Genomic DNA, 18543 nt, shown 5'->3' on the forward strand with positions numbered 1-18543 from the left:
CATCTCTCTATCTGTTCACTTCCTGTTTGACACTGCCATTATATGGTGTGAGAGAGCAGCTTTAGTTGCAGGTTGCACACACACACACACACACACACACACACACACACACACACACACACACACACACACACACACACACACACACACACACACACACACTGTGTGAGTGTGCAGAAACTGTGTGTTGGTTTAGAGCATGTAATTTACATTGTGAGACAGTGTGGGAAATCTCACTCAGACCTGATGTAGGGGATAAACCCACTTCAGTTTGGCTCATTTCTTTGCACAATTGCACATTGTTTAACTCTTGAAATGCAGGTGGTGGGTGGGAGCTGCATGTGTGACCTCAGATAATCCCGTCTCTCCCTGCCAGTGCTCCAGTGTCCGGGCTTTGACTCTCTCCGCAGCCCCCTGGATCACATCTCACATCAAAACCATGGGGCTGGTCACTCTGCTGAGGTGCGTCAAGTCAGTTGACAGCAGCCAGAAACGAACAGGAAGTAACCCGATTTGATTTGCAAAATAAAACTCATTCCTTATTATTTTCTTTAATCGTTAATCTATTGTAATGAAATCACATGCGCATCAACAACAAATACTGAGTACATCTGTGTCCCCACAAAAAAACTCCATTATAATGAATCAGGCCTGTCATGTTGCATACTTTTATGTTGTGAAAGACATTGCGGTCTTCTTTGCGCTGTTAAAATTTGTGCAGAGTCTGCTTTGGTCTGGTTTCTGTTGTGTTGGTGTTGGCTGATCTTCAAATAGGCTGAAAAGTGCTAGGCTACATAAATTTGATTTGATTTGTCAAAGTTTTCAGTGGGACAATATATGGTTGCTAGGATTTATTTATGCTGATTAAACGTGAATTACCCATGATTACATAAACCATTCATAATCACAATTTATTTTAGACGTCCAAGAAGAGATTAAGAAATTCAGAAAAACACAAGGACGGTCCTTGTGTTTTTCTCAGTTTCTTAATCCCTTGTTTACTTGTTGTGTACCATTGTTACTTTTTGCTTTTGTTTTCTTTTTGTTGTCTTTGAATTTTTTTTTTTATCATACTGAAACAAAGTAAGGGATGTAAATAACGTTTTGATTTGTTTTTAGTCAAAATGACTAAATCAAGCCTCAAGTCAAGAATTGAGGTGTTTTATTTTGAAAATCAAAACCGGAAACAGTATTTCATTGGGCCAGCCTTGACACTGGGCACTTGTTGAGTGCAGCTCTCACACAGGAAACCACGCAGTTCCAGAGTTATTTTGCAGAGGAGCTGGCAGACAGTCTGCACTGAGCAGCATCTCATTTGATGAGAGTTTTCAACAGGAAGGTTTCTTTTATTCTTCCTGTTGATCTGGACTGAAACCCCGCATAGCGCTCATCTCCACTGCTCACCATGTCTGAAGAAGCTCCAACTCAGCAGCAGCAACCTGAGCAGGAGAAGCAGCCGGATGAAGCTCCAGCAGCAGCAGCGGCTGCTGAGGATCCGGACAGCGGAGCAGCAGCAGCAGCAGCCGGGGAGAAGCCGCTCTCCTGCCGGGCTCTGGTGCTCAGCGGCTTCGGCGGCTACGACAAGGTGAAGCTGCAGGTGAAGACGCAGAGCCAGCCGCAGCTGGCGCCTGGAGAGGTGCTGCTGCGCGTCAAGGCGTGCGGGCTCAACTTCGCCGAGCTGCTGGGCAGACAGGGGCTGTACGAGCTGCTGCCAGCCCCGCCGGTTACCATGGGGATGGAGGGCTCCGGGGTCATCGAGGCGGTCGGGGAGGATGTGAAAGACAGGAAAGTGAGTAAAGGCCCTCACGCATACCATAATACCCACTGTCATCATCCACATGTGCTGTGTGGAGCTGCTGGAGTTTTGACTCTGAAAGTCTTGTGTCTTTGGTTTGGACATCTGCTCCTAAATGCTCCTGCTCCCAATCTTTTCCAAACACTGAACCAGATTATTCCTCTCACTATTTCCTTGGTGGAAATTATAGAGAAGTCAAGAAAATCTGCAAAGTCTTGGAAAACTGAAGCCATAAATTACTCTTCAGACTCAGATTGAATAAAAATAAGTTTAAATATGAGCATTATCCAAAAATGACATTTTTATTCCTTTCTGAGCCACTGACACTGACATTTTAGCCTTTTCCTTGGTGCAAATTCTGAAAATATCTGTGTGCAATGACTTTGATATTCAGGCTGAAAAAGTAGCTGTTCTTCGATGAATAAATAGCCTCCCTCTGTCCCACCCATTAATGTGCTGTAGCCTCCATATTTGAGGAAAAGCTGTGTGGAAAGAGGCTCTGGAAAATGTTACATCCTGCCATTATGAATAGTTAGTGTTTGATTTACCGTGTGTCCTTGAAGTGTTTTTCCCTGGTACAAAGGCACATTTACCTGCAGCTTTGATAAGAGCTTTCCAAAGGCCAGGTTTTCTGGAGTATATTAATTATTGAGTTGGATGAAAATGTAGAGAACATTTAGATGGTTTGTTTCTGTGTTTTCTTAAAATGTATATAGAACCCTGTATAATGTCCGTTCTGCTTTTTGTGGCTCTGAGATGTAAGTACCTGTGTGAACCTACCTGCATCCTACAGTTTTTAGCACATTTCCACAGACACTGCAGAGCTGATCTCGATGACAAAGGCTGCACAGATTATTTGTGCTGCATTTATTTTCATGCAAGCATATAAATGGTCTCATTGCACGACTCTGACATCTCAGCTTATCCACAAAAGCCTGCGGTGTTTGCAGGTTCAGGTGTGTTTGCTTCAAAAGCAGCAGGGTCTGCTAAACCTTCACTGTTTATCTTTAACTGGAGGTTGCTTACGCAGCCAGTGTGTGCACATTCATGCATAATATGGAGGATGGAAAACACCCACAGCTGAATGAGTAACAAGACTCTTCAGCTGTTTCACTGGGATAATATAGTAAGACGCACATTTATTTGCTTTGTATGGAAATCGGAGCAGCAGATGACTCCCAGGCCGAAGTTTAAGAGGAACTCTGATGTTTTTCCTCCGATTCTCCTCAGAATATCGTCGTTGTTTCAGAGCAAAGAAAAAGCAATTTCCTTTGAGGAGCAGGAGAAGTCAATCAGTGATCTGCCATCCGCGCCAATGTTTTCAAGACAAATGAACCATTCAGTGAACTTTGCACAGTTTCATTATTGTGCATCCTCCCCCCAGTTTGTGCCTCTCGCATCACAGAGTTATGCATCAGATTTTTCTGGAATACGTAAAGATCACTGAACAACACTTTCTGCTGTTCTGAAGGTATTTGCACAATCCTTTAAAAACCTACTGTGATCATCCCGGGTGGAAAAATATTCCACCTGTTGTTGGATGCTCAGTTTGCGCAGTGTAAACCAGAATTAAAGCATTTCTTCATCCTAATATTATCCTATAATGTTGTTACAGCTCAATATTTTATATTTTCATTCAAAATAACACAGAACTAAGGATTAATTTAGTCTAGTACATGCAATATATGTACATTCAAATAGTCCTTGATGATTTTGGAGGTATCTTCACATCAGTGGTACTGTAATTCTTGGTTTATAGATTTTAGAAAATTAAATCAGAAAAGAAACCGGAGCTTCATGCATCTCTTTCTAAGTCTTTCTAAAATCCCTCTCTGACCCTGGTGTCATATGGAATTCCCTCTTCTGCCTCTTACTACACTCGTATCCCACCCTCCTCTCATTCCTCCCTCCATCCATCGCTCCATTTTCGGAGAGCAAGAATCCTGTTGAGGGAGTGGTGCGTTCCTGCACCTCTTCTTTGGATGGAAGCAGCAAAACACAAGATACCACTAAACACCAGATAGAGCAGTGCAGGAAGCAGACTGGAATTAAGGGCACGGAGAAAGAATTTGAAATGTATGCAAACAAAGAGCAAAAAATGTTTAAGTGTGAGATAGACGACCACTGTGTTTGGGTTAAGGTTAGAGTAAGAATCTGGGCCGAGCTGCAGGGGGAAACACACAGTAGTAACACACAGCAGCAGCAGCAGAGCGTACCACAGAGTGAAGCCGCAGTGTTTTCAGAGACTGACAAGTCAGTGAGGCTGCACATCAGCACATCAGGGTGTGGCTGCTATCATGAGATAGTTGTGAAGCAGATAGAGCCCATGTGTGAATGTAGGATCACATTCAAGTTTTAGATTTTCAGACCCTTGCTTCACCTCGTCACAGGAGAAGCTCTGTGATCACACCTCAGACACCTCAATAGATGAGCTTCTTTTAAACCCCTCCCACTGGTTGCTCTAAAAACACACCAACACACACACACACACACACACACACACACACACACACACACACACACACACACCATCTGTTCTGTCAATAAGCTTGTTCATCAACTTTATGCTATATGAACAGACAACGTGTAGCAGCATGTGTTGTGTGTGTATAGTGCTCGGTATTGAGATACTTGAGCTGGGCTGTTCTGCAGATTGAGATTTGGCCTAAAACTGAATATGAAATACATATTTAAAGATTAAACCAACTTCTTTCGGCTTGTGACTAAAACAAACACACATAAAGTGTATAATCAGGGCCCAAGCAACTTTCATGAGTCTCTAGGTGCATTTCCTAATAGAGTCTTCAAAATAAAAGAGTCAAATTATCGAATATTTGATCAATAAAGATAAGAAATATAGTTTTTTCCTGCCCTGTTTATTATCTCATGACCCCTCAGATTGTTCTTGGGAATTTAGGAACCAGGACTGAACTATCTAATTGTATATAATTGATAAAGCTGGTAAAAATAAATAAATTAATTAAAAAAGCTCCAGTTTGACCAGATACAACAGTGAAACAGTGTTTACAGTAGGATTCTGCAGGGCTTTTACTTGTTGTGGAAATATTTGACACTGTGGTGCTGGTAGGAAAGAAGGAAGGAAGGGATCTGAGCACTTCTTCCAGCAGAGTCCAACTGCTTGTTTGAGGATTATGTAAAAAACAAAAAACAAACCCAGAGCAACATGTTTGCTGTGGTTGCATTGATATCAACAGCAGGAAAACCTGTCACACTTGCTGTCATTAACTTTGCTATGACTGATTCAAGACTTCCTCGCTGTGCTGCTTTGAGCCCTATTTTAGTTTCCTTCAGATCAGATGTCCAGGAACTGAGCTCAGCCATTTTTGTACTGACTATCATGCGTTTTTGAGTTCATCCAGAGGGAGTTTGAAAGTGTTTCATAAGAGCAGAGGTTGAGAAACACTGTCAACCCCAAAAAACAGACCCGTCATCTGAGCAGTTGGTTAAACACAAAAGTGGAAGTGTTAAGAGTTATCTCTATGCAACAGACACACAAAAATGTGTTTGTGTGCATGTCTGTTTTGTATTTGTTTTTTATATCACATGGTTGTTTAAATCTGTCTATTGCCATGGGTTTGTGTGCAGCAGGAAGTGGGTGTGGCTCAGTGGAGCTCTTGAAGCTGTTTTAACAGGAAGCAGTACAGCAGTCACAGTCAGATTAGACCTCTTTCCTGTGCCCTTCACTTTTTTGGCAACAGCAGTGATGCTTTAATGAGAACACATATCTGTTGAAGAGAGCAGCTCACAACGCACAGACAATTAAGCGAGGAAACATTAAGCAGAATAAATAATAATGATGCACTAATGTCATTAGTGCATGAATTGGGGATGAAGGTATCTCCTATTCTCTACTCGTCCTCTGTTGGGATGGAAGTGGATGTTAGAAAGCAGCAGTGTAATAACAGGTCTTCATGTCATTCAAATATAGATACATGAGATGACTTCCTGCTTCCTGCCTTCTTGACTTGATTTGTAAGTGGAAACAACGAACGGCCTCAGTGTTTCCAATTCTCAAGAGCAAAGTGGCACAAGAAACTGAGCTCAATTACTTCTTTCTCATGACTAATACGATCTGCTTCTCTTCCCTCTGCAGCATTATAGAGTCAGTCTCTACCTCTAATGGTCATGCAGCTTGTTTTATCTTCTGTTTTGTCCAGGTTATGAGATCTGCCTTCACCTTAATGCAATAGATATGACTGCTGCTTTTGTTTTCTGCTTTCTGCTGAAGAAGTGAGCCCTCTGCAAAGAACTATAGGTGGATTATTGTATAAATAGATTGTTCACTGTTCACTGTTGGTTGGATTTACAGTAAATTGAACGCAACACACACACACGCACACACATGGTTTGCAGAGGATGAATCCTAATGACAGTGCTAAACTATCACCCCCATTAAGTTAACATACTGGTACTTGGCTTTTTGATACTCCAAAGCTTCATTTGTACTTAGTGTTTAGTGTTAATTACTAACACACTATACAAAGATGGAGATGATGGTAAACAACATTATACCTGTTACTGTTAGTATCATCCCACCCCTGTGGTGATAGACCCTTTCCCTTGTTTAAATGTGGTTTTTCAACATGGCCAACACCACGTGTAAAGTTTTCTTCACGGTGGGCGACACAGTAGTAAAGTGGCTACAGGAGCTTTGTGGTATCTCAGCAAGAAGGTTCTGGGTTCGATTCTGGATGGACTTTGCATTTTCTGGCCACACACAGGCCATGCAATACAATATTATCATGATATTTGTGTGTTGTGTACGATATTATTGTGATGGTAAAAATACTGTAATATGCTGCAGTATGTTGCTATTTATTAGCTTTTTTTCAACAGCAAATGATGTCTCCAAATGAAAATGTTGTTATCTGTTTTACTAAGATAGAAAGCAGAAGGGTTTCTAAGATAAACTTCTTAGTCTGTCCAGATCGATACTTGCTGTCCGTATCTCAACACAATGTCGGCATGCAAAGTATCATAAAACTATGCTGTATTGATTTTTTGCCCCTCCCCTACTCATTAGGTGGACTGGAGACTCTAAGGTGTGACAGCGGTGTGTGCGTTGTTCATCTCTATATGTCGTCCTGTGATGGACTGGTGACCTGTCCAGGGTGTTCTCCTTTCTGGCCTTGTGTCAGCTGGGATTGGCTCCATGCATGAATAAGCAGTAGCTATAGACAATGGATGGACAGCTGCATGTAACATGTTTTGTAATGATCAGGTTGATTAGGAAATGAATGAATTTGTGCTTCTCTGAATTATTTATGACATCACTATAGCCATAAATCTCCTCATTAACCCTCTCCCTCCCTCCTTCCCTCCCTCCTCCTCCTCAGGTGGGAGACCGTGTCATTGCGTTGAACCGCAGCGGCATGTGGCAGGAAATGGTTGTTGTTCCCGCTGACCGCACCTTCCCCATGCCCGAGCAGATGAGCTTTGAGGAAGGTGCTGCTTTTCCCGTCAACTACATCACGGCCTACATGATGCTGTTTGAGATGGCCAACGTGAGACCGGGCAAGAGCGTTCTCATACACATGGCCGCAGGTAAAGAAAAAAAAAAATTCCAACAGGTCCCCCAAAATAAAATAAAATACACTATGTCTGATGTGTGAACAATTTATGAAGTGCAATTGTCTCAATATGATTAGTGCTGGATAAAAAATGGACAACTTGGTAACGTGGTGTTGATGCAAGTTGGGACAAAAGACAATTGAAAAACCTAAACTTTTCTAATGATTGCTTCTTTGTTGCTATTTCTTCTATATGTTGTGGCACTTTGCAGTTGATTTCAATCTTATTTAATCTAGATATATGCTGAAGAACCTGTGTCATTGGACGACAACTGTGAAGACCGAATAATTATTGAAGTCATTTATCTGGCAAAAATGCCCAAGCATGATCAATGTGAGCAATGTCAACATGTTCACAGAGAAATTGATCAAAGTTCTCGAACTCGGTCCACTCTGCTACTGTGTTGGGCAGACGGCCTCCCCCATGATTTAATTGTGTCGGTGTAATAAACCCAAACAAACACCCCCACCCCCGGTCTCCTGGGCAACAGGAGAAGATCCAGGTCTCTAATCACTCCCCTGGATGCAGCCGCATTTCTGTGCTGAAAAATCATCAGTGGAGAGACCACCGTGGTCACAGGTGAGGATGGAGTGTGCAGACATGGTTGCCTCAGCAACGGCTGACCTTTCAAAAATCAACAGGGGAGGAGGGGGTGGGGGGTGGGGGCTCCAGCACAGTAACAAGCAAACATGTCTCATTTCCGATGTGTATCCAGGGGTTTAAACAGCCAAGGGGATGGTAGCAGGACATTATTAGATATGAGAAACCCATTATTATGACTTAAGCTTCAGCTTCAGCAAAATGTCCAATGGTGTTGAGTTTTACATCAAATCTGAATTAATCTTGGCCTATTTTAACAATATATTTAAACCTGGCTTAAACAAAGGCTGAATGTTCATCTCAGATTTCAAAATAAAAGCCTTCTCTGTAGTCATGAGTTCATTTTTCCAGCACATAGAAAACTCTCATATGCTACAGGAGTGGGTGGGTCTTTGTGTTGTCTTTTACTCTAGAGTATAAAGCTTTAACAGATGCTGCTGAGAGCGAGGTGGCTCAGGATGTCAACCACTCGTAGTCCGACTGCACAGGTCAGCTATTGTCAGCATCCTTCACATCCACCATCACGGTCTAGTGCTCTTCTGTGTCCAACGCTCCAGTGTGGAGTGGGTGGTTTGTCAGCTGACCTGCATGAATCAGCCACATGAGGCCAGGGTGAAGAAGAGGGCAGCGAGGATTAGCGGTGATCCTGGTACAACCAGGCAGTCGTCATATTGAAAAAAGAAAAAAGAAAAAAATCTTTAGCTGTTTAATGCTACAAGGCCTCGAAGACCAGACAGTGATGTTCGCTGTTTCAGTGGTCTGTTCCTCACACCTCCAAGATGTCAATTCAACTCGACTTCCACTTTTTAGAAATATGTCCCCTGTTTTATTTCCTCTTAAATAGCTTAAATGTTAAAAATATGACAGAAACATATACTATCTATTCTGTACCAGTAATCAATCTCTTTGATTCTGATTATTCTGGACCTGTTGTTTTTTGCAACCACATATCATGTATTATGAGATATTTCAATGATCAATACCTAATGATCTAATGAAATAAAATAGAAGGATTCAGTCATATGTATAATGTTATGTGGATAGCGACTGTATTCCTCTCTGTGGTTTGTTTGTGTGACAGTTTTCTGCTAAATGACATGAGAGATAAAATGGATGGAAGTTGTTCAAATCATTCATTGAAGGAATCTGAGTTGCTCAATGAACCGCGATGACGATAGTGAAAAGGCTGGTTCACTCAGCCCGGGTATTTATTAGTGTAGGTGCTTATTAAATCAGGTGTGAGTCAGGCAGGAAGTAGCTGTGAGCTGGGCTCTGTGCTAACGCTGCACTTAAAGCTGCTCTGATTTCATTGTTTGATGATTAAATCACTGAGAGGGAATCACATTGACGCTCTGCTGCTGAAAGTGGAAAGAAAAAAGAAAAACACACACAGTCGCTACTGTTGCTGTTCTTCTCATTGTGTGTTTGTGCTGCTGTTGGCACATCTGTAGGTGGTGTGGGCATCGCTGCTACCCAGCTGTGTCAGACAGTGCAGGATGTGACTGTGTTTGGCACTGCATCCGCCTCCAAGCATGAGACCATCGCACAGGGTGGCGTAACTCACCCCATTGACTACCGCACCAAAGACTACGTGGAGGAAATCCGCAAAATCAGCCCAAAGGGTGAGAGAAGACACATGTAGTGCACACTGCACCGAGCAAAAACCACAAATCCTCGACTTTCTTTCTTGATCTGTCTTTTGTTTCTTGTGTATTAAGCCGAGATAAAGACACATAAAAGCATGTCTTTCTATTTTATTGTGTCTCTCTGCAGGTGTCGACATCGTCCTCGACCCGCTCGGTGGCTCAGACACCCAGAAAGGCTTTAGTTTGTTGAAACCACTGGGAACTCTTATAGTCTTTGGTAAGACATTTGGAAACAGTTTGCTGTCATGTCTTTGTACCTTTTGGTTTGTTTGGACTGGAACGACTAAGAGTTGATACATTAACCAATATTGCTTTTATCCTTTTTTCCTCCCACAGTAGCTTGCTAATTTGTACAAATAAGTCACTGTAATGATGTCCCTGTCACACATTTAAAATCAGAGTCTAACAATCAGCTCAAAGCCAGAAACCAGAGACCCTCAGACTAAACCTGTGTCCTGCCCGGATACTATGCACTAATTCTAACCAGGCATTGAGTCTGCAGTTAATTCACACTTGAGTAGGAACTGCAGAAACATTTATGAGTCTCACGATGTTTCACAATGAAATAATATGGATGAGCTCCTCACAGCTGGAAAAATGAAAACAGCTTTCTTTTGTTCTTTTGTTTTATTGGAAATCCAAGGTCACAGTTTCACTGACATGTTGTTTATTCTTTGCTAATTTGGCTCCAGTGTACACACATCTGGAAAGTGTCCATTAATAGTCCAGTAATTTTAGGCCAAAAAAGGGGCCAACGTTAAACAAATTGCAACAGAAGCAAACTCAACTGATTTTGTATCCTCAACATGTCCTGAGTGAGGGAAAAAAAGCCCCGAAGAATCCCATTAGGGGAAAGTTTCGAAAAACACCCAAACATATCCCATTTATACGCATATAAAAAAAAAAATTCACGTGTATAGGGTAAAATTTTTAACCTTTAGATATCTCCATGAAAATTACTGAGTTGATTACTTACATTAAGACAAACAAAAAATGTATTACAAGTTTTTTGAAATTCTTTGTTAACATGAGCAAATTTGCATACATTTGTATAAATTTGCATAAATTCCACCGTTTTGACGGCACATGTATATATGAAGTTGCTGTGGTGGTACCGGCATGAAAATTGGAATGAGTTGACTCCATCGGTCAACCGACAAGTTGACCACTTTAAATTTCAAGATGACTGTAATTTTTGAAGACAGCCACATCCTTAGTAGAGCAGGTATGACATGAGCCAACAGTGCATAATCCAATTACGTATGGCTAATTTGCATATATACAACACCTGATCTAAACATTGGGTAGAGCAGATGAAAATGTCTTGTTCAATCTTGTTAACATATAATATGTTGACAAGATTGAACAAGACATTTTTTAACTGTAATATGATATTACAGTTAAAGGACAATTCCGGGCGAATTCAACTCTGGGGTGTATTTTCATATCATTTTAGGTCTAAAAGAATGAATCTGAAGATTTTCAGTTTAATCGCTCCTGTTTTGCGGTAGTTGCGTCTGTCCCCGCGTCCCCACGGCAGCAATGAATGGGAGTGGATGTAAGTTCCGCTGTTTAGGCTGTTTCCAGCCCTCAAAGCCGCAATTTTTTTCCACAGACAGCGTCAGATGGCTACTCAAACATGCACCGAGAAGTTTATTTACTTCAAGCAAGCCGACATGTTTGTAAAACTAGATCTAATTCAAAGTCTCCCGGAGTCTCGCGCGAGACCCAGTTGCCGTGCGCGGTGTGTTCACATGCAGTGGGAAAAGCTACCGTTTGTGTCATAAACACAGGAATATCAACTCTTTACTTGCTTCAAGTAAAAAAAACTTCTCGGCGCATGTTTGAGTAGCCACCTGACGCTGTCTGTGGAAAAAAATGTACACTTGAAGCAAGTAAAGAGTTGATATTCCTGTGTTTATGACACAAATGGTAGCTCCGACTGCGCCTGAATACACCAGCACTGCAACTTCGGGCTCGCGCGAGACTCCGGGAGACTTTGAATTAGATCTAGTTTTACAAACATGTCGGCTTGCTTGAAGTAAATAAACTTCTCGGTGCATGTTTGAGTAGCCATCTGACGCTGTCTGTGGAAAAAAATTGCGGCTTTGAGGGCTGGAAACAGCCTAAACAGCGGAACTTACATCCACTCCCATTCATTGCTGCCGTGGGGACGCGGACAGATGCAACTACCGCAAAACAGGAGCGATTAAACTGAAAATCTTCAGATTCATTCTTTTAGACCTAAAATGATATGAAAATACACCCAGAGTTGAATTCGCCCGGAATTGTCCTTTAAAAAAGGAATGGAACCAATTTAGGCCCATGAGCATTAATAGCATGTCATACCTGCTCTACTAAGGATGTGGCTGTCTTGAAAAATTGCAGTCACCTTGAAATTTAAAGTGGTCAACTTGTCGGTTGACCGATGGAGTCAACTCATTCCAATTTTCATGCTGGTACCACCACAGCAACTTCATATATACATGTGCCGTCAAAACGGTGGAATTTATGCAAATTTATACAAATTTATGCAAATTTGCTCATGTTAACAAAGAATTTCAAAAAACTTGTAATACATTTTTTGTTTGTCTTAATGTAAGTAATCAACTCAGTAATTTTCGTGGAGATATCTAAAGGTTAAAAATTTTACCCTATTCACGTGAAATTTTTTTTTTACATGCGTATAAATGGGATAGTTTGGGTGTTTTTCGAAACTTTCCCCTAATGGGATTCTTCGGGGCTTTTTTTCCCTCACTCAGGACATGCTGAGGATACAAAATCAGATGAGTTTGCTTCTGTTGCAATTTGTTTAACCTTTTCTCATAAAATGACTGGACTATAAAGAAACAACAATATCAAGAAAAAGGCAATTGCTGTACCAAAAAACGTATGATGATATAATCTACGACGTTTCCATTATCTTCTATTCTCCTTGAATTCCAGGTGCGGCCAACTGTGTGACGGGCCAGAAGAAGAACCTGCTGGCCATGGCTAAGACCTGGTACAACCAGCTCTCCCTCAACACCTTGAAGCTGATGCAGGCCAACAAGGCCGTGTGTGGCTTCCACCTGGGCTACCTGGCTGACGAGGAGCTCATCTCCAGGACCATGTTGACGCTGCTGGAGCTCTATAGGCAGGGAAAGATCAAACCCCACATCGACTCCTGCTATCACTTCGAAGAGGTTAGTTTGGCCATGTTTTACTGTAAATCTTTGAAGCAGCTCACCAGATAACACTGTTTGGGCATCTAAGACTGCTTATCTCCTGTGTCTCTGTGGCTGTGGCCAGCTGCCACGTAGCTTAGCTTATCTTAGCGACTGCAAACAGCTAGCTTCTACTCTACCAGTTTTCAATGGGAAATATTGACATTTTTATTCCACCACATGCATCTTTCATCTGTAGTTGCCACAGCAGTTTCAAATACCTGAATGCAAAACACATGACGAATATATTAAAATTATGCTTTACTATGAATAAGACAACAGTAAACACAAGTACATGTAACACCGTTGAATAATCTACAAATTGGTTGATTTACAGTCAATTAAAAGACTAATCTGATCATCAAAATAATCATAAATAAGCTCCTCCTCCACAAACTCCTTGATTAATACTTGTTATAATTATATTATTATATAAAAGTGTAACAGCTGCACAGCCCATTTGTACCTTTACCTTTATTTCTTTGTATAGTATAGCCTACTTTTATACTTTTACATAAGTGATCATTTCAATGGAGGACTTTTACTTGTATTGGAGTATTTTACAGTTTTGTAATAATACTACAGGTCTGAATACTTCCTCCATCACTGTAAAAAAATATTCACAGACATGATAATGCAGTAAAACAGGAGCTCGCCCCACTGACAAAACTCATACTGACGTTTTCCTCTTTTCCACCATTCACGGTGCAAACCGCAGTCTCCCCATCAGATGAGATGATACTTAAGGGTCGTTGCTAGGTGACGATCTTAATTGTTGCCGTGGCATCGACTCCTGGTGGGGAGTTTTTCTAGCTGGTTTCAAGGATAAGACACGAGTGTGATGCAAGACAATCCTGGCTGTGTGTCTGCAAGCAGGATCCAGACAATGACTGAGGCAGGAAATAATAGGGAGAGCAGATGATCTATGGCAGATATAGAGCAGCGATATCCATTGTTTTTATTTCATTATCCTTCCTCTGGATGACTCATCAGTCCTCAGTGTGTGTTCATGGAGTCACTGAAAAACTCCCCCAGTCAATATTGTCTTTTTAAAATTCAGAGGCAGCAAGAAAACATCACCTGGATATTCTGCTGTTATGGACTGATTGTATAGATTTACAAAAAAGAATATACTGTATCCCTGGTCTGGTTCCCATGGTATCAAGATGGTAAAAGTCTGCACAGAAACAAACATAACATATTGAATGACTAAAATCTTGAAAACCCATAATATTTATTGTAATAAAATAAGTATGTAAATATTTGAGGAGTTTTTCTTAAAGGTAGTCTGATTAGTGTTTTCATATTAAAGGAATAGTTCACCAAAAGATGAAATTCAGTCATTATTGACTCACCCTCATGTTGATGGAGTATGCATCTGGAGACCCGGGAGTTGTAGTCCAACAAAATCCTTACAGTATATGAGAGTCAATAGTGCTCGACACAAAAACATTAATAAAACTACACAAAAACCTTGTAATATTCCTCCACACTGCTCGTCCGCTGCAATCCAAGTGTCCTGAAGGGATATAGTCCAGAGTTTACTGGAAACAACGTCATTTAGGACATTTTTACAGCCTAAACAGTCCTGTATTGCGCGCTGACGTTCACACGCATGAACGTGAGTGTGCGCCCCAGGCAAATTCAATATAGGACTGTTGAGGCTGTAAAAATGTCCTAAATGAGGTAGTTTCCAGTAAACTCTGGACTATCTCCCTTCAGGACACTTGGATTGCAGTGGACGAGCAGTGTGGAGGAATATTAAATGGTTTTTGTGTAGTTTTATGGACGTTTTTGTGTCGGGCACTATTGACTCTCATAGAAGGATTTTGTTACTACTACGACCCCCCCTCTCAGGTCTCCAGATGCACTTTGAGGAATAAAAAACTACTCTGGAGTATTCATCAGCATGAGGGTGAGTCAATAATGACTGAATTTCATTATTTGGTGAACTATTCCTTTAAGAATAAACAATGTGATATTGTATAATGTAAACAAGCGCACTTTACTCAGCATTTTAGGCAAGGCAAGGCAAGGCAAGGCAAGGCAATGCAATTTGTATAGCCCGTTTTTACAAACAGTTTGTCTCAAAGGGCTTTACATGGCATCGTAACAACATCCTCTGTCCTTAGACCCTCACATCGACTGAGGAAAAACTCCATGGAAAACCCTTTTAACAGGGAAAAATCGGAGAAACCTCAGGGTGAGCAACAGAGGAGGGATCCCTCACCCAGGACGGACAGACGTGCAATAGATGTTGTTACAGACAATAGATGTTGTTACAGACATCTGTAACATCTTTTAGCTGACTGTTTTGGATCTACAACCTACATTTTTCACTGCTGATTCATTGTAATCTGCATCATTTCCAGCTCTTTGACAAATCAAATGCCAAAAGAGAGAAAAAAACACAGTCAGCTACTTGTGAAAGAAGGAACCATTAGCTAAAATGGACAGTCAGCTAATGCATTAGCTTTAGTAGCTCAGTCATAAAAGGAAATTCTGCTCAGTTTCCGGACATTACAGTCGTTTAAACGAGAGATATCCTCTTGTTATTGGTGGACAATGACCTTTTTTTGTGCACATCCTGTGTTTCTTCAGGTAACTGATGCCATGAAGCGCATGCACGAACGTCAAAATATCGGGAAAGTCATCCTTCTTCCTGATCCCAAGAAGGAGGAAGAGAAGCCAACGTCCAACACTGAGCCGGGAGAGAACGAGACAAAAACTAAAGCTGATGTCAGTGAGAAGAAAGAGGAGGCTACAGAGGAAGTTAAAGCAGAGAAGGATTGAGTAAGAGTGTTTATCTGAATGCGTTATTTTTTTTTTTTTTAAACGCTTCCTCATGAGTTCCAATATTGTTAGGTAGTCAAAAAAAAAAGGAAAGAAAAAAAGCAAAATGTGCGATGCCATGAATCCTTTGTCAGTATTTTTAAATGTTTATAAAGTTGTGTTGTGCAATATGTCTATAGTGTGGTGTCTATGTTGGGAACGCTTGTGTTTTGAATAAAACATTACCAAAGGAATAATGTATTCTGATTACAGATGACAACAGCTCAACATTAACAACAAACCAGGGCCGGTATGTATGAACTGAGAGTGTGGTCTCATATTCTGACTCATGAGGTAAAAACTTCTCATTTACAAGTGCACACATTTATGCAAAATGAGATGACTAATATTGTTGCTTATATGGATAAAATTACTGCAGTATAATCTTTATTATTAATCTTTATTATACTGCAGCATGCAGAAGTAGACTTCGTATAAATGATGTCGCCAGTGTCAGAATTTGCTATTTGCAATATTATTAGTAAAATTTGAATGAGTCAAAGAAGAGTAACCAATTTACAAGTTTTGTGTGTTTATACATAATCGGCTTAATTTTTTTTCTGTATATCCAAAACAAAAATTAACAAAGGTTCATATATTTAGATATGATATAATTCATATAAAACTGAAAAGAACCACAGTGATGTGAACATTTGAATATCTTGCTGAATTATTAATGTTTTCATCTTCTATAGTATTCTTACTCATAAGTAATTTTCTTCATTCATATAACTGTGACAGATGTAACATCTGAAATGTTCTGTCATTGGCCGTATACATACTGGCTCTGGTCTTGTTTTCATCAGACAATAGATTCTATACTCTACATCACATTGCAAATCTGGTCATTTCACCTGAATGTAGTCAGAATGCATTACTCAGCTTTGGTCACTTCTTAGATCATGTGACCAGTTATTAATTTGATGTAGGTGATTAGTTACAGTAACAGATCACATTTTGTAATCTTCCCACTCAGATGTGTTTTATCAGTGGAAAAGTATTTAGTAACAGCAGCAGTGAGCCTTAGTCTAGTCCAACAGATTGAGATCCACTACTGAAACATCTGTGAAGATGAGTGCAGTGTGTTTTCCTCCTGTGATGAGTGTTGTTGGACAGTGGTCTTTGTGGGAAACGCCCAGGTCGCTATCTTACTGTACGTTTCTCACCTCTTTGTGCCAAACTGAAGCCTTTCACCACCGCCATCAAGTCAACTGTGAATAACATTTAGCGGGACTCCCCCGCCTTGGCAGTCGCTCCTGTGTTTCCTTCCAAACAATGTCAGGCTGAACTTGAGCTAAAACTTGTTTGTGAAAGCAGGTTTTCTTCCCACGATTTCATCCCGTGGTTTTTTTTGTTTGTTTTTTTGCTGCTTTCTTGGGTTGCCTCTTCAAAATCAAAGTGAAAAGTGCTAAGTTTACAGAACTGCAGTTCATAAGTGATTCCTCTTATTTTTTGTGTGAGGAAGAGGTTATAAAGGAAAAACTGAGGTCATTTCTTTTCTTTCATCTGCAACTTGTCCTTATCGTGCACTTTCTATCTCTGTGCAGCATTGAAGCTGCTACAGTTTATAGTCGAGGTTTATTAAACCTCCATTTTAAATAGTGCTCATTTGGGACTCAGTAATTCAGATGTTTTGTCCAGCTGTGGGTGTAATTCAATGCGGTGACGCAGAAGACGCTGCACAAGAGAGACTTTCCCCTCCATCCCCACCACCAGAGCAGCTCCCTCACATTCCTCTCTCCACCCTCTCTGTCCTGCTTTCTGTCGCTCTCACTCATCCCTCTCCCCCTCCAGCAAACTGTTTTCATTTCTAAACAACACTTATAACAAAGTTTCACATTTGAGACACTCTCTCTTTTTTTTTCTTTTCCTTTTGGACACTTGGACAAGTATTGTTAAGTTTGGCCAGGTTTCCTCCTGGATGTGTGAACTAAGACCTGGTGTGGAGTTGGGAGTGGGAACTGGAGTCTGCTTTATTCCTTGTTGCAAATATTTATGTAGTGGTTATCGTACATGTCTGAGTGCAGTCACATGTAAACAGTCAGGGATAAAAGCGAGTACATTTTGCCTTTGTGCCAAATCGTGACCTTCAAGAATCTAAAAATGTGAGTCAAGTGTTTCACATACGAACCTGACAGAAGTATGCTGTAGCTGCCGTAGATGTGTGTTTCCTCATGCAGAGAGGGACATCTAGTGGTGAAGTAAAAGCTGTGCCTTGTTAAATGTGAAACATCTTGAAATGTGCAGGTTTCCATCTACAGAAAGTAAAGCTGCTCACAGCTCAACAAAGTTTATACATGAAAATAACAGGTTACTCTTGTTCCATAAAAGCCTTAATCCTCAAAGTAAAAATAAAATATTTGCTAATGTTAAAGAGATAATAAAATGTTTTACTTAAATGTTTTTCAGCTTTTACAAAAAGTAACCATGTTATAAATGAGGTTGTGAACCAGAGTTGTGTTTATGCATTCACGATAAAACAATGTCACCTTAATTTTAATTTCTTTATTTCATTTTTATTCTCACTTTATGCGCACATGCCTCAACCATCTGTGTTCATGTGGCACTAACCCGTCTGTATTATTAAAGTGTTACCACAGAGCTTCATCTGAGCTTGTGAATTCCTGAATTTCTTCCACAATGGGTTAAAATACAAAACAGTTCATGTAATGATCCCTATGATTGAAGTACCACAGGTTACAAAACTATAATCACTGCTGAGATGCTGTTGATGCTCAATCAGCAAAATGGAAGAACAGAGCCAAGAAAACAAACTGCAGCATAGTCAAAGTGACGTTTAACTTTACACCCTCCAATGAATTTTATCAGTTACATAAAAAACAGGAGCAAAAATCAGTTTGATTTGGTTTAA

General features: G+C 40.6%; 1 protein-coding gene across 1 annotated transcript; it reads left to right on the plus strand.

Annotated features, from left to right (window-relative positions):
* Window positions 1-1254: 1254 nt before the first annotated feature.
* Window positions 1255-18278, plus strand: LOC146968194 (NADPH-dependent quinone oxidoreductase VAT1-like). Its single transcript, XM_085762516.1, has 6 exons — window positions 1255-1789; window positions 7153-7360; window positions 9439-9609; window positions 9761-9850; window positions 12580-12818; window positions 15441-18278. Exons 1-6 carry the CDS (start codon window positions 1406-1408, stop codon window positions 15630-15632), a joined length of 1284 nt encoding a protein of 427 aa, XP_085618642.1. The 5' UTR covers window positions 1255-1405; the 3' UTR covers window positions 15633-18278.
* The last annotated feature ends 265 nt before the right edge of the window (window positions 18279-18543 follow it).

This window comes from Trachurus japonicus, chromosome 19 (genome assembly GCF_045865225.1).
Source record: "Trachurus japonicus isolate A0001 chromosome 19, Traja_1.0".
NCBI classification, from domain to species: Eukaryota; Metazoa; Chordata; class Actinopteri; order Carangiformes; family Carangidae; genus Trachurus; species Trachurus japonicus.

What these genes read in the sequence shown, in the direction of transcription:
- LOC146968194 (XM_085762516.1), top strand. Translation starts at nt 1,406, where the DNA reads ATGTCTGAAGAAGCTCCAACTCAGCAGCAGCAACCTGAGCAGGAGAAG. An exon ending in CCGCAAAATCAGCCCAAAGG is followed by an intron (nt 9,610 to 9,760) that starts GTGAGAGAAGAC and finishes GTCTCTCTGCAG; the next exon opens with GTGTCGACATCGTCCTCGAC. An exon ending in CCTGCTATCACTTCGAAGAG is followed by an intron (nt 12,819 to 15,440) that starts GTTAGTTTGGCC and finishes GTGTTTCTTCAG; the next exon opens with GTAACTGATGCCATGAAGCG.